The sequence below is a fragment of the Carlito syrichta genome, unplaced genomic scaffold (genome assembly GCF_000164805.1).
Source record: "Carlito syrichta isolate Samal-C Ts95f unplaced genomic scaffold, Tarsius_syrichta-2.0.1 Scaffold306997, whole genome shotgun sequence".
NCBI classification, from domain to species: domain Eukaryota; kingdom Metazoa; phylum Chordata; class Mammalia; order Primates; family Tarsiidae; genus Carlito; species Carlito syrichta.
This window is the reverse complement of record NW_007251093.1, coordinates 202,888-217,860: the sequence shown is the minus strand read 5'-3', so window position 1 is coordinate 217,860 and position 14,973 is coordinate 202,888. Positions and strand designations below refer to the sequence as shown.

Below are 14,973 nucleotides of genomic sequence, written 5' to 3'. Positions count from 1 at the left end.
GGCACACTCACGGCCACTGCAGCCTTGACCTGCTGGGTTCAGGTGATCCTTCCACCTCAGGCTTCCAAGTAGCTGGAACCACAGGCATGGGCCACCACACCCAGATAATTTTTTTTTAAAATTTATTGTAGAGACAAGGTCTCACCAAGTTACCCAGGTTGGTCTTGAACCCATGGGCTCAGGCAATCCTCTTGCCTCCCAAAGTGCTGGGATTACAAGCGCAAGCCACCACACTTGGCTTAATTGTGTCTTTTGATGAACATTAGTTTTTAATTTTGAGGTTATCAAATTTATCAATCTTTTCCTTTGTAATTTGTACCATTTGTGGCCTGCGTAAGAAATCATTCATTACTCAAGGTCAAGATGATAGTCTCTCCTATGTTATCTAGAAAGCTTATGCTTTAGCCTCTGACATTTAGATTTATACTCATACGAAATTGATTTTTGTGTATGTCATCAGTTCATAGTGAAATTTGATTTTTCATATAGGTATTCAATTTCTTCAGCATCATTTATTAAAATCACTTTCCACCACTGTACTGTAATACCATCTTTGTCACAAATCTGCTAGGGTTCTCTTCATATTCTGTTCCATTGTTCTATTTATCAATCTGTGCACCAATGTACATTGTTTTGACAGTTTTCTAATAATCCTAAAAATGTAAGCAAGTCCTTCCACCTTATTCTTCTTCAATATTGTCTTGACTATTTTTAGCCCTTGGAATTCCTATATAAATTTTAGAATCAGGTTGTGTAACTTCTCAAAAAGAAAGAAATAAAATTTAATCAGGATTCTGATTGAGATTGAATTCAATTCATAGATTAATTTTGGACGAATTTATATTTTTATAATACTGAATCTTCCAATCCATAAACATACCATATCCCTCCACTTAAGTATTTTCTAATTTTCTTCCTTTTTTTTTGAGTGGGGGTCTCACTCTGTTGTCCAGGCTTGAGGACAGTGACATGCTCACGGCCACCGCAGCCTCGACCTGCTGGGCTCAGGTAATCCTTACCTCAACCTTCCAAGTACCTAGATCTACAAGCATGCACCACCATGCCCAGCTAATTTTTTGATTTATTGTAGAAATGAGGTCTCGCCAAGTTGCCCAGGCTGGTCTCCAACCCCTGGGCTCAGGAAATCCTCTCAGCTCTACCTCCCAAAGTGCTGGAATTACAGGCATGAGCCACCACACTCAGCTATTTTTTGCTTTTTAAAAAATTATTTTTTAAATTTATTTGTAGAGACAGGGGTCTCACTTTGTTGTCCAGGCTAGTCTCAAACACAATTCTCTCACCTTATAGAGACCTTTTTTATTTTTTTTGAGTTGGAGTCTCACTCTGTTGCCCAGACTGGAGTGCAGTGGCCGCTCCCGGTCACCGCAGCCTCGACCTGCTGGGCTCCAGCGATCCTTCTGCCTCAGCCTCCAAGTAGCCGGAATTACAGGCATGCGCTACCACGCCCGGCTGATTTTTTGATTTATTGTAGAGATGAGGTATAGAGATCTTTTTTAGACAATTTTTCCAAATATATTTTTAAAATATTCTCCAGTCTGGGTGTGATGGCTCACACTTGTAATCCCAGCACTTTGGGAGGCCAAGGCTAGAGCATCACTTGAGGCCAGGAGTTTGCGACCAACCTTGGCAACATAGTGAGATCTTATCTCCACAAAAAAAAAAAAAAAAAAAAAAAAAGACAGGGGGGTAAAAAATACCTCAGCCAAGCATAGTGGAAAGCATTTACAGTTCTAACCACTGAGGAGGCTGAGCCTACAGTGAAGTTATGACCATGCCAATGTACTGTAGCCTGGGTGACAGAGTGAGACTTTGTCTCTAAAATAATACATCAATAAGACATTCTTCCAGTGTCTGTGTGGAGAATAATGACAATTTCCTGCTCTGAAGCATAAACTAGTCAATGTAAAATTGATAATAGGTCATACTTTGTAACTTTCTAAACTGCTGACAGAAAGATTGTTTGTCATTCTAATAGAGCTAGTTTCTAACTATTTAGGTTGGAGCCCAAACTTTGTCTTTCAAATAAATTCCTTTGAACTTGGGATGCATTTTCTTACAGAAATAAGTTAGATATAAGTTTAGGTCCTAATGACCACAGTAGCTCCTTCAATCCACTTTGTGCTTGAAATACAATACAAATGACATCATTAAGACTAACCATCAGGTATAAGAAGGTTTGTAATGTGCTTAATGTCTCCTGTAGGAACATACTTTCCCAATTGGGATGTCAGAATACAAGAGACTGCCTGAAATGTGGTCTCCTGTATGGAAGGAGTGGGTGATGCACTTGGGGAGGGATGTGAGGGTAAGAACAGACTCAGAGCTCCAGAGTCTTGAGGTCTCCCAGAGCACAACTCGGGTCAGCTCCCTAGTTACACTCTTCACATTTTCAATAGTAAATGAGCTCCAGGGGAAATAGCAATCTTTCATATGTAACTTTTCTTTGCTTGAAAAAGATGGTTTTTATATAATTGTCTTAGTTAAGCAACTTTTAGTAATTACCCAGGTAATTCTTACCTGTACTTCAAGCTGCCACTCTTTTTTGACATTAACTAGCTGTTTTTGAAGAGACTTTATCTTTTTTCTTCCTTTTTCCTCGCTAGAAGAAATAAGAATGATTTGTGTTTAGAGCAGTGCCTCTCAAACCTTAGGGTGTATAAGGATCACCCACACATTAAAAAACAGATTCCAACCTAGGCATGGTGATTTAATCCCAGCATTTTAGGAGGCTGCGGTGGGAGGATTGCTTGAACCCAGGAGTTCGAGACCAGCCTGAGCAATATACTAAGACCTCATCTGTACAAAAAATCAAAAAATTATACCAGCTGAGTGTGGCAGTGTGCACCTGTTGTCCCAGTAGAAGGATTGCCTGAGCCCAGAAGGTTGAGACTGTAATGAACCGTGATCATGCTGCTGCATTCCAGCCTGGGTAACAGAGTGAGATTCTGACTCAAATTAAAAAATAGAAAATCCTGTCTGTCTTATACCCATCACTAAATTCTACGACGTTAAAAGTATCAGTTGGCCAGGCACAGTGGCTCATGCCTATAATCCCAGCACTTTGGGAGGCTGAGAGGAGAGGCTGAGCCCATGGATTCTAGACCAGCCTGGGCAACTTGACAAGACCTCATCTCTACAGCAAATCAGATAATAGGCTGCGCATGGTGGCATGTGCCTATGGTTCCAGCTACTTGGTAGGCCGAGGTGGAAGGGTCACCTGAACCCAGCAGGTTGAGGCTGCAGTGACCGTGAGCGTGCCACTGCACTCCAGCCTGGGCAACAGAGTGAGACACAAAAAAATAAAATAAAAGTATCAATCATACAATACTTAAAATACAAAACACCATTTGCCGAAATATAGATAAAATTTTCTAATTTAAATAAATCCCAACTGATGCCAATCTAATTGGAAAAAAATTAAAAGACAAAATTATAATAATCATATATATATATATATACATCTATCACTGGCAAACTGTTTAGTTGATCAATATTAAACCATTTTCTCCCTTCTGTGGAATATATACATTTCTTTTTACTTTTTCACATTTAATCAAATTTTTGAAATTATGAAATAATAAATGTATATTATATTTCAAAACAGAATAGGAATGTACAAGAAAAAAGTGGGTGATCTGCCACCTCTCTTTTCTCCTCTGATTTCACTCTTATGAGGTTACCAATGTTAACTTTTTGATACATAGCCTTCCATATCATTCCTTTTTTTTTTTTAGTCAGAGTCTCTGTCGCCCAGGCTGAAGTGCAGTGGCACACTCACGACCACAGCAGCCTCAACCTGCTGAGCTGAGGCAATCCTTCCACCTCAGCCTTCCAAGTAGCTGGAACTACAGGCACATGCCACCACGCCCAGCTAATTTTTAAATTTATTTTAGAGACAAGGTCTCGCCAAGTTGCCCAGGCTGGTCTTGAAACCCTGGGCTCAGCTTGCTTCTGCCTCCCAACGTGCTGGAATTACTGCATGAGACACTGCATCTGGCTCCAGTTCTTTTTCTATACATCTTTTTGTTGGTTGTATTATATACATGTGATAATATTGTATTATTTCCAGCCGTCTTTTTTCTACTTAAAAATGTGGTATAAACATTTTCCCCATATTTTAAACTTTGTAAATAATACAGTAGCTTCATATATCACCCACTAAACTATAGACTATGTTTTTGAATCTGTAATTCCATGTGTAATTATTCAACCTCATGGGATAATAACAGATTCAGACATTGCTGATATATGTTTAAGTGTAAAGATATATGCTGAAGCATTATTTGTTATAGCAAAAATTTGGTAACGACCTCAATACTCAAACTCAAGGAATGGTTCAATAAATTACAGAATAATACATAATATTATAAAATTAAGATCAAAGTTAAGTATATGTATTTTTCTTTTCTTTTTGGGGGGGTTAGAATCTTACTCTGTTACTCAGGCTGGAGTGCAGTGGCACACTCACAGCCACCCCAATGTTGACCTGCTAGACTCTAGTGATCCTTCCGCCTCAGCCTTCCAAGTAGCCAGAACTACAGGTGTGTTTACCACGCCCGGCTAATTTTTTTATTTTATTGTAGAGAAAAGGTCTTGCCAAGGTGCCTGGCTCAGGCAATCTCCTAGCCTCAGGCCCCCCAAAGTGCTGGAATTACAGGCTGAGCCACCGAGCCCAGCCTACATTTTTATTTTCACAGATAAATAACTTTTCAGAAAGTTGTTCCAATTCATTCTCCCACCAGCAATGTAACAAGTGCTCACTTCCTTGCTTTCTTGCCAGCAATACATGGTAAATTCATTATTGTTATCAGGCACTTACTATGTGCCAGGGACTCTCCTAAGTGCTTCAATTGCATTAATTAATATTCATAATAATTCTAGTACAGAATTTATTACAAATACTGAGAAGGGCAGGAGAAAAAAAATTCAAGGAAAAACAATTACACACATATAAAGACAAGATGACCATGTTCTCATTCTGAGTATATATGGTTTCATTTAAAGAGAATTTTATCTTGGTCCCAAGGCATTTTGATTGTGTTAAATATTCCTGAAGCAAGAAAATCTTTAGAATAAATTGAAAAGTTCTGGAAAAGAAAAAAATTCCTTGGCATTCATTTGTTACTGTTCAAGTAACAAATAACAGTAACAGTAACAGTAAACTTAGTCTTACTACCATAGAAGGAAGAATTTCTTGATACATCATAGATACAGATAACTAAGGCCCAGAAATCTGAGTTATTGTCCCAGCAGAGACAGGAATAGAACCCAAATTCTGACTTCTAGTTCAGAAGTTCAGTTTGCCTTAGAAATCAAGAATCTCCAGTAAGAGTTTTATAGCACTTTAAAATACAGCAAAGCAATAAACCTAGCATTACTCTAACCTGACAATGACATCATAGAAATGCATTTTGTTTTCCCTCTCCGTACTCAAAGCTTGCAGGAGATTGGTGAAAGTGCCTGAATCTTGCAACTCCTGAATGGTATCTGTAATCACATCACTGAAAAATTGCCTGTAAGGAGAAACAAGAGATGAGTTAATAAAACATATTTTCAGACCAGGTACAGTGGCTCACGCCTGTAATCCCACAACTCCAGAGGTTGAAGTGGGAGAGTTGCTTGAGCCCAGGAGTTCAAGACCAGCCTGGGTAACATAGTGAGACCTCATCTCAAAAAGAAAAAAGAAAAAGTATATCTTCCTACATTCACAAAGGGCTACAGAAGTTACACAAGTTAAGACCCTGAAGAAACAACATAACTAAATTGGAACTATCCCAGGAGTACAAAAAATAGTATAGTAGCCAGGTGTAGTGGCTCATGCCAGTAATCCTAGCACTTTGAGAGGTAGCGGCAAGCAATTGCCTGAGCCTGGGGGTTTGAGATCAGCCAGGGCAACATAGCAAGACCCCATTTCTACAATAAATCAACAAATTAGCTGGGCATGGTAGCTTGTGCCTGTAGTTCCAGTTACTTGGAAGGCTGAGGCGGAAGGATTGTCTGATTGAGCCTACGGGTTTGACACCAGCCTGGGCAACTTGGTAAGACCTCGTCTCTACAATAAATCAAAAATTAGCCCAGTGTGGTGGCACATGCCTGTGGTTCCAGCTACTTGTAAGGCTGAGGCGGAAGGATCACCTGAATCCGTCAGGTAGTGACAACAGTGGCTGTGAATGTGCCACTACACTCCAGCAAGGGTGACAGAGTAAGACTCTGACTCAAAAAAAAAAAAAAAAATAGATGCAGAAAAAACATTTGGCAAAATTCAATATCCACTCATCATTTAAAAATAAATAATAAAAAAACTCTCAGCAAACTAGAGATAAGAGAACTTCCTTAATCTGAAAAAGTTTACATTCCAAAGACCAACAAATATTGAATGTACAATATGATACCATATATGTAACATTTAAAAACAAGCACATGTGCCATTTAAATAAAATACAAATACATAATAAAAGTGTTACAGCAAGCTAGAGAATAATAAACACCAAATTCAGAAGAGTGTTTATCTTTGGAGTAAGATTGAAGGGACTGAGATTAGAGGCTTCAATTACATCTGAGATATTTTAATCCCTTTAAAAAATATATCTCTAAGACAACCATGGTAAAATATTAAAATTTGGTGTTACATACATAAAGTATTTATTCTTTTGTACTCTCTTTTTTTTTTTTTTTTTGAGTTGCAGTCTCACTTCGTTGCCCAGGCTGGTGTGCAGTGGCACATTCACGGCCACCCCACTGTTGACCCACTGGGCTCAGGTGATCCTTCCACCTCAGCCTTCCAAGTAGCTGGAACTACAGGCACGCACTACTACACCTGACTAATTTTTAATTTATTGTAGAGATGAGGTACCACCAAGTTGCCCAGGCTGTTCTCGAACCTGTGGGCTCAGGCAATCTGTTCACCTCAGCCTCCCAAAGTGCTGGGATTATAGGCTTGAGCCACCGCGCCTAGCCATGTTCTTTTATTCTTTACACTTTTCTGATTTTTGAAATATTTCATTATTTTTAAAAAGTTAATTCATTAGAAATAAATTTTTAAGAGATAATCAAACCCTCACATTTTAGAAGTGAGTAGATCCAGGCTCAGGAAGGCTAAGTGACATGCCCAAGGTCACAAAACTAATTTCAGAAAGAGCTGGAAATATATAATCCAGGTTTCCTAACTCCTAGTTCATTGTTCTTTATAATATTATGCTAAGTGTAATATTTTATTTTATTTTATTTTTTATTTTTTTGAGTCAGAGTCTTACTCTGTCACCCAGGCTGGAGTGCAGTAGCATGCTCATGGCCACCGCAGCCTTGACCTGCTAGGCTCAGGCAATACTTCCATCTCAGCCTTCTAAGTAGCTGGAACTATAGGCATGCACCACCACATCCTGCTGATTTTTTTTAAAGCAGGATTTATTGAGAGGACAGAAAAACTCCTACAGTGGGAGGGGACCCAAAGGGGTTGCCCTAATTTTTTGATTTATTGTAGAGACCAGGTCTCGCCAAGTTGCCCAGGCTGGTGTCGAACTCTTGGGCTCAAACAATCCTCTTGCCTCAGCCTCCCAAAGTGCTGGGATTACAGGCATGAGCCACTGTGCCCAGTATCTAAGTGAAATATTTTTTAAAACTGCTATTTAATGCTTTTATATAGAGTTGGCAAGAATTATTATTATTATTACTATTATTGTTATTATTGAGTTGGAGTCTCACTCTGCCGCCCAGGCTGGAATGCAGTGGCACACTCAGGGCCACCCCAGCGTCAACTTGCTGGGCTCAGCTTCAGCCTCTCAAGTATTGCGGGCTACTACACTCGGCAAATTTTTTTTTTATTTGTTGTAGAGATGAGGTCTCAAGAAGTTGCCCTGGCTGGTCTCAAACCCGTGGGCTCAGACAGTCCACTCACCTCAGCCTCCCAAAGTGCTGGGATTACAGGCTTGAGCCACTGCGCCCAACTCATATAACAATTACTAACAATAGTCCACACAAAAAGATTCAATAACTATGTTGAGAGAAAAGGCTAAGTATACTAACATCAAGAAACTGAAACATAAGAATTTGAACAAAAAGAACTCATCTCGTGTGTCACGTTAAAGAAAATCAATACAAAGCACTTGGTTTGGACTGACCTGCTGCACTAGGCCCTACAGACTAAATCAAGTAGTGACTCATGCTGAAGTTCCACACCAATAAGCCCAAACTAAGTTGTTTGTATAATCTTCCAAAAAATCGGGAGAGAGAGAAATAATAGCCAAATTCCCACACAGACAAGCTTTAGCCAGTGTGATAAGTAAGTCCTCTCTGCTTTCATCTTTACAAGGGAAGTAACTTTAAGACAATAAAACTGGCTGGGTGTGGAGGCTCATGCCTGTAATCCTAGAACTTTGAGAGGCAGAGGAGAAAGGATTGCCTGAGTCCATAGGTTGGAGACCAGCCTGGGCAACATGGTGATACCTAATAAATAAAAAAATTAGCTGGACATGGTGGCATGCACCTGTAGTTCCAGTTACTTGGAAGGTAGAGGCAGAAGGATCGCACAAGCCCAGCAGGTGCCAGGGCTGTGGTAGCCATAGCGTGCCACTGCACTCCAGCCTGACTGATAGACTCTGACTCCAAAAAAAAAAAAGACGACCAATTCACTTATTATTCCCTGTTTCTGCTTTCTTTAACTTTTTTCTGCCCATAAAGCCAAACTCCCACTCTCTGCTCTGCTTAACAGAACAGTCCTTCTATCTCTTAGAATGGTGTGTTGCTTGATTCTAAAATTGAAAATACAAGCCAATTCAGATCTTTAAACTAAATTTGCTGTAATTTTGTCATTTGACAGTGATATGTCATAATAAAATAATAAAAAATTTGGAATAAATGCAATAAGATTATAATGCATAAAGATGACTAGAGCAAGGAAAGCATACACAAACTTTCTACAAATTCCCATTTTAAATTTAAAAATTTAGATGGGCTCGGTGACTCAGCCTGTAATCCTGTGCCTTTGGGAGGCTGAGGTGAGTGGATTGCCTGAGCCTGCGGGTTCGAGACCCGCCTGGGCAACTTGGTGAGACCTCATCTCTACAATAAATTAAAAAAAAAAAATTAGCTGGGCATGGTAGCGCGTGCCTGTAGTTCCAGCTACTTGGAAGGCTGAGGCAGAAGGACCGCGGAGCCCAGCAGGTCGAGGTTGCAGTGGCAGGGAGTGGCCACTGCACTCCAGTCTGGGCAACAGAGTGAGACTCCAACTCAAAAAGAAAGGAAAAAAATTTTTTTAAATTTGTAGCTTTTATGCCTTTGATAGTTTTATTTTCACTTTGATTCTGGAAAACCGGCAGATATGTACATTTCATGATTATATATCACCCTGGGATCATGCCTGGGTCTCATAGGAATATGAATCTAAGACTTAGCCCTAAAAATAAGCCATCACACTAAGAATTACCCTAACTAGATTAGGCAGTTTATAAACCAGACAACTTTCTGTCACACAAGTAAATCTGGACCAGACTGACTAGCAAGAGACCTTACCCCCAAGGGTAATTACCCTAACCAATTAGGGTCTAACACAGGGGTCAGCAAACTTTTTCTGCAAATGGGCAAATAATAAACATTTTTGGTTTTGCAGGCAATAAGTTCCCTTTTGCAACTACTTAACTCTGCCATTATAGTATGAAAGCAGTCATAGACAATGTGTAAACAAATGGGCAATACTGTATTCCAATAAAACTTTTCAAAAACAGACTTCATAGTGGATTTAGCTAGCAACCTTGGGTAATTGCTGTAAACTCTCATTAACCAAAAATCCTTACCATAACTTTCTTTTTGAAATGTAACAGGCTTCTTTGCTAGTCAGTTGACAACAAAAAACTGAATAATGACACAATGGAAATGAGTTGCCTTTAAAAAATTCTCAGGATTAAAACACATTTTAGAACTCCATAGGCATGGTGGCTCATGCCTATAATCCCAGCACTTTGGGAGGCCAAGGTGAGAGGATTACCTGAGCCCGGGGGTTCGAGACCAGCCTGGGCAACTTGGTGAGATCTCGTCTCTACAATAAATCAAAATATTAGCCTGGTGAGGTGGCACTTGCCTGTAGTTCCAGCTACTTAGAAGGCTGGCAGAAGGATTGCCTGAGCCCAGTAGGCCAAGGCTGTGGTAGCTATGAGTGCGCTACTGCATTCCAGCCTGGGTGACAGAGTGAGACTACAACGCAAATAAATAAATAAATTGCCTGCAGGTGTGAATCTGAAGGGGAAAAAAGACAATAAAAAATAAATCAAATAAAAATTGAAAGCAAAAGGCTTAATAATTTTTGCACCCAGCCTTCAGGCTTTCAATTGTAGCACACTGCCTGGAGGCTGTCTTTAGCTAATCTTGTTCTCCACAGTCATTCTGGATGTACAGTAATGACTATCCCAAAAGAGAAGCTAGCAGTCAGCTGTTCTTGTGCCCATTCTCTCACCTATATGTAAGTACATTGCTACATTGTCTTTTTTTTTGAGTTGGAGTCTCACTCTGTCACCCAGACTGGAGTGCAGTGGCTGCTCCCGGCCACCGCAGCCTCGACCTGCTGCGCTCCGGCAATCCTTCCGCCTCAGCCTTCCAAGTAGCTGGAACTACAGGCGCGCGCTACCACGCCCGGCTCATTTTGATTTATTGTAGAGATGAGGTCTCACCAAGTTGCCCAGGCAGGTCTTGAACCCGCAGGCTCAGGAAATCCAATCACCTCTGCCTCCCAAGGCGCGGGATTACAGGCTGAGCCACCGAGCCCAGCTACTATATTGTCAAATATGCTCCTTCCTTACCTATCCATCTGAATTTTCTTCAGTGTCTCCGTAGTCATTATGGTCTGCCTTGTAGGTTTTTTGAAGACAAAATCCTGCATTTTGTTAAAATCCACAGTAAATTGACTTCCTTGTCTGATTTCTGGCAACTTGGGTCCTTCTTGAGGTGACAGTGGACTAGAGGCCATCGGAAGTTTGTCTAGGCTTTTTCCTCCCGAACTCATTTCTTTGCTTTTCTTTTAAAAACAATAAATTGATGTTTTAAAAGATTTGTTAAGAGACAATCCTATAAGAGGGCTCTGTTTACATTTTTTCATCCTCATCTTCTCTAACTTACAGTCTACACTCCAAGAAAACGTGCCTTTTTCTTCAGCCACACCAGAACACACCTGCACTACCTTCCTACAACATTCCCTCACTGTCATTGTCCAACTTACCACCTGGGACACTGGTCAAAGATAACATTCTTTGTGAAACGGCTCTCTCTAGGGTTAGGTGTGGTGGCTCAAGCCTGTAATTCCTGCACTTTGGGAGGCCGAGGTGAAAGTATTGCCTGAGCTCAGGGACTTGAGACCAACCTGGGCAACTTGGCAAGACCTCATCTCTACAATAAATAAATAAAAGCTTAGCCAGGCATGGTAGCATGTTGCTGTCGTTCCAGTTACTTGGAAGGCTGAGGCAGAAGGATCGCCTGAGCCCAGCAGGTGGAGGCTGCAAAGACTGTGAGCGTGCCACTGCATTCCAACCTGGGTGACAGAGTGAGACTCCAATTAAAAAAGAAAAGAAAAGAAATAGCTCTGTTAGCAGGCATTTACCATATTGTAATTATTTGAAAAGTATCTCCATCAGATTATGGGTTCTAAGAGAGAGGCAACAGTGTCTTAGAGACTCTTGGTTCACTTAAAAGAAAAAAATTTTGACCAGGAGCGGTGGCTCACACCTATAATCCCAGCACTTTGGGAGGCCGAGGTGAGAGGATTACCTGAGCCTACGGGTTCGAGACCTTCCCTGGCAAGTTGGTGAGACCTCATCTCTACAAAAAAATAAAGAAATTAGCTGGGTATGGTGGCATGTGCCTATAGTTCCAGCTAATTGGAAGGCTGAGGTGGAAGGATTGCCTGCGCCCAGCAGGTTGAGGCTGTGGTGACTGGGAGCATGCCACTGCCCTACAGCCTGGGTGACAGAGTGAGACTCCAACACAAAAATAAAAAAAAGAAAAAGAAAAAAATTTTAAGGCTAGTCTCAAATTATTTTAGGAACAAGACTGGATTTTAAATAAATGTGGCCATGTTTATAGTCCCATTGCTTAGAACAACGCCTAGGATATAGTAGAGACTCAAATGTTAATTGAGCTGAGCACAGTGGCTCATTCCTGTAATCCCAGCAGTTTGGGAGGCAAAGGGGGGCATCATTTGAGCCCATGAGTTCGAGACCATCCTGGGTAACATAGCAAGATCCTCCCTGCCTTTACAAAAAATGTTGTAAAAAAGTTCATTGAATATATAAATTTGAAACATAAATAACAACAGGGGAATCATACTAAAAGCAGCAGTTGATAGTAGTGTGTATAGTGGTGTGGCATAGATTTTGAAGGCCATGTAGGGAAAAGCCAAAATAATTTCTTTTTCAAACCTAAAATTGAACACTAAGGTATCACAGGAGCAGCATATGTCTTTTAATTGATGATTCCTATTTAAACTGTGGCTAAAAACTTGAGCCATTGAGAGGTCACGTCATATAGTGACTACACATATGAATTCTGAAGCCATGTTTGAATCTGGCTCTATCTCTTACTAAACTGTATTGATCTTAGGCCACTATTGAATACCTGCACATCTCCATTTTTCCATTGGTAAAATGGATATTTATTATTTTAGCTTTTGTCTACGGAGTTAAGGAGAAAACGTAAGATCTAGGAGGCTCCATTTTCTGATCTCCATAACCATTATTTCTCTACTTTTATACTTGGGCATTCAGAAAAGAAAGTAAATGTGTCATATGGCCTGATTTACTGATTACCAGAAAGAAGTGTGATTATCTTTTAAAAAGAGAACTAAAGAAACTAAAGAAACTAGCCAAATGTTCTATTCACTAAAAAATATCTTTATAGCACACACTATGTACAAGATAGGGTATTAGACCCTAAGGGAAAAGATAAGAAAAACAGTATTCCCTGTAAGGAAGTTCTTTCCAAACTTTGGTCAAATCATTCCCTGGTACATTTATTTTTCATCTTTCCATTTCATAATTCTAATAAATGCAAATCTATCTGGAGATGGCCTTAGATGTAAGAATGGCTATAATAGAGGAATAATGCTAAGCTTTCCTCACAAAGTTGTTATAAGCTGAACAATGTCAATCTTTTGGGGGAAAGAAAACATCTATATACATACTAAGGTTTTAAAATATTTATCCTAGCCGGGCTCGGTGGCTCAGTCTGTAATCCCGCACCTTGGGAGGCTGAGGTGAGTGGATTGCCTGAGCCCGCGGGTTTGAGACCTGCCTGGGCAACTTGACGAGACCTCATCTCTACGATAAATAAAAAAATTAGCCGGGCGTAGTAGTGCGCGCCTGTAGTTCCAGTTACTTGGAAGGCTGAGGCAGAAGGATCGCCGGAGCCCAGCAGGTCGAGGCTGCAGTGGCCGCTCCCGGTCCAGTCTGGGAGACAGAGTGAGACTCCAACTCAAAATGAAATGAAATGAAATAAAATAAAATAAAATAAAATAAAATAACCTCAGCCTCAGCATATCAAGGAAGGACTACAAGTGGTGCCACTATGCACCAATAATTTTTGTGTATGTGTGTAGAGACAAAAGTCTCGCTAAATGTTGCCCAGCCTGGTCTCAAACTCCTGGCCTCAAATATTCTTTCTGCTTTGGCCTCCCAAAGTATTACTTTATTTTTGATTCTTACTGAAGAATGCTAAATAGGAAGTAAACACTAGTCTTTTCTGTACTATTTGTTAGCTACCTTAATTGAAGATTAGACTCATATCTTAAATGCATTGAAAGATTCAGTTCTTGGATTCTAATCTATTTGTCCTTCATATGTTGATAAATAAGTTAACTTACATTTAAAAATTCCTGTAATACTCATGTCACTTTATTTTACTTATTTATTTTTTGAGTAGGAGTGTCACTCTGTCAGCCAGTCTGGAGGGCAGTGACAGACTCATGGCCACCGTAGCCTCTACTTACTGGGCTCAGGTGATTCTTCCACCTCAGCCTTCCAAATAGCTGAAACCACAGGCATGCGCCACCATGCCCAGCTAATTTTTTTATTTATTGTAGACACGAGGTCTCATCAAGTTGCCTAGGCTGGTCTCGAATTTCTGGGCTCAGGCAATCCTCTAGCCTCCACTTCCCAAAATGCTGAGTTAGGCCAGGTACAATGGATCATGCCTGTAATCCCAGCACTTTGGGAGGTAGAAGCGAGAGGATTGCCTGAGCCCAAGGGTTTGACGCCATCGTGAGCTACTTGGCAAGACCCTGTCTCTACAATAAAAAAAAATGAGCTTGGCATGGTAGCGCATGCCGGTCGTTCTAGCTACTTGGAAGACTGAGGCGGAAGGATCACCTGAGTCCAGCAGGTCGAGGCTACAGTGGCCGTGAATGTGCCACTGCAGTCCAGCCTGCGAGACAGAGTGAGACTCTGACTCAAAAACCAAAACTAAACAAAGTAACGGGATTACAGGTGTGAGCCACCATACATGACTACTTTGTCATTTTTAAATCACCCCCAAAATCATAGAATGTTAACATTGGAGGATATCTATGGGTCACTCAGGTAAAAAGTGAAGTAAATTGCCAACTCAACCCCAAAGATCTCCTGAACCCAAATCCAGTGTTCTATTAAACTCTTACATAAACTTTTTTTTTTTAAGTCGGTGTCTCACTGTCGCAGTGGCTGGAGTGCAGTGGCACACTCATGGCTACTGCATCTTCGACCTCCTGGGCTCAGGTGATTCTTCCACCTCAGCCTTCCAAGTAGCTACCATATCAGGCTATTCATTGATTGATTGATTGATTGATTGATTGTAGAGACGAGGTCTCACCAATTGACCTATAATCCCAACACTTGGGGAAGCCAAGGTCAAAGGATTGCCTGAGCCCGCAGGTTTGAGGCCAGCCTGGGCAACTTGTCAAGACCTCACCTCTATAATCAATCAAAAAATTATTTGGGTGTG

The 14,973-nt window shown here is 40.7% G+C and overlaps 2 protein-coding genes across 2 annotated transcripts in view; one reads left to right on the top strand and one right to left on the bottom strand.

The window, feature by feature from the left end:
• RPL35A (ribosomal protein L35a) overlaps positions 1-14,973 on the top strand; it is a 29,711-nt gene that overhangs the window by 2,044 nt on the left and 12,694 nt on the right. The window contains exon 2 of the mRNA XM_021715328.1: positions 1,363-1,366. The gene's annotated coding sequence lies outside the window, so the exon portion shown is untranslated. The remainder of the gene's footprint in view (positions 1-1,362; positions 1,367-14,973) is intronic.
• IQCG (IQ motif containing G) overlaps positions 1-14,973 on the bottom strand; it is a 49,726-nt gene that overhangs the window by 32,874 nt on the left and 1,879 nt on the right. The window contains exons 2-4 of the mRNA XM_008063688.2: positions 10,809-11,023; positions 5,406-5,534; positions 2,539-2,620 (exon numbers count right to left, since the gene is read on the bottom strand). Coding sequence (XP_008061879.1) covers positions 2,539-2,620; positions 5,406-5,534; positions 10,809-11,023 — 426 coding nt within the window. The remainder of the gene's footprint in view (positions 1-2,538; positions 2,621-5,405; positions 5,535-10,808; positions 11,024-14,973) is intronic.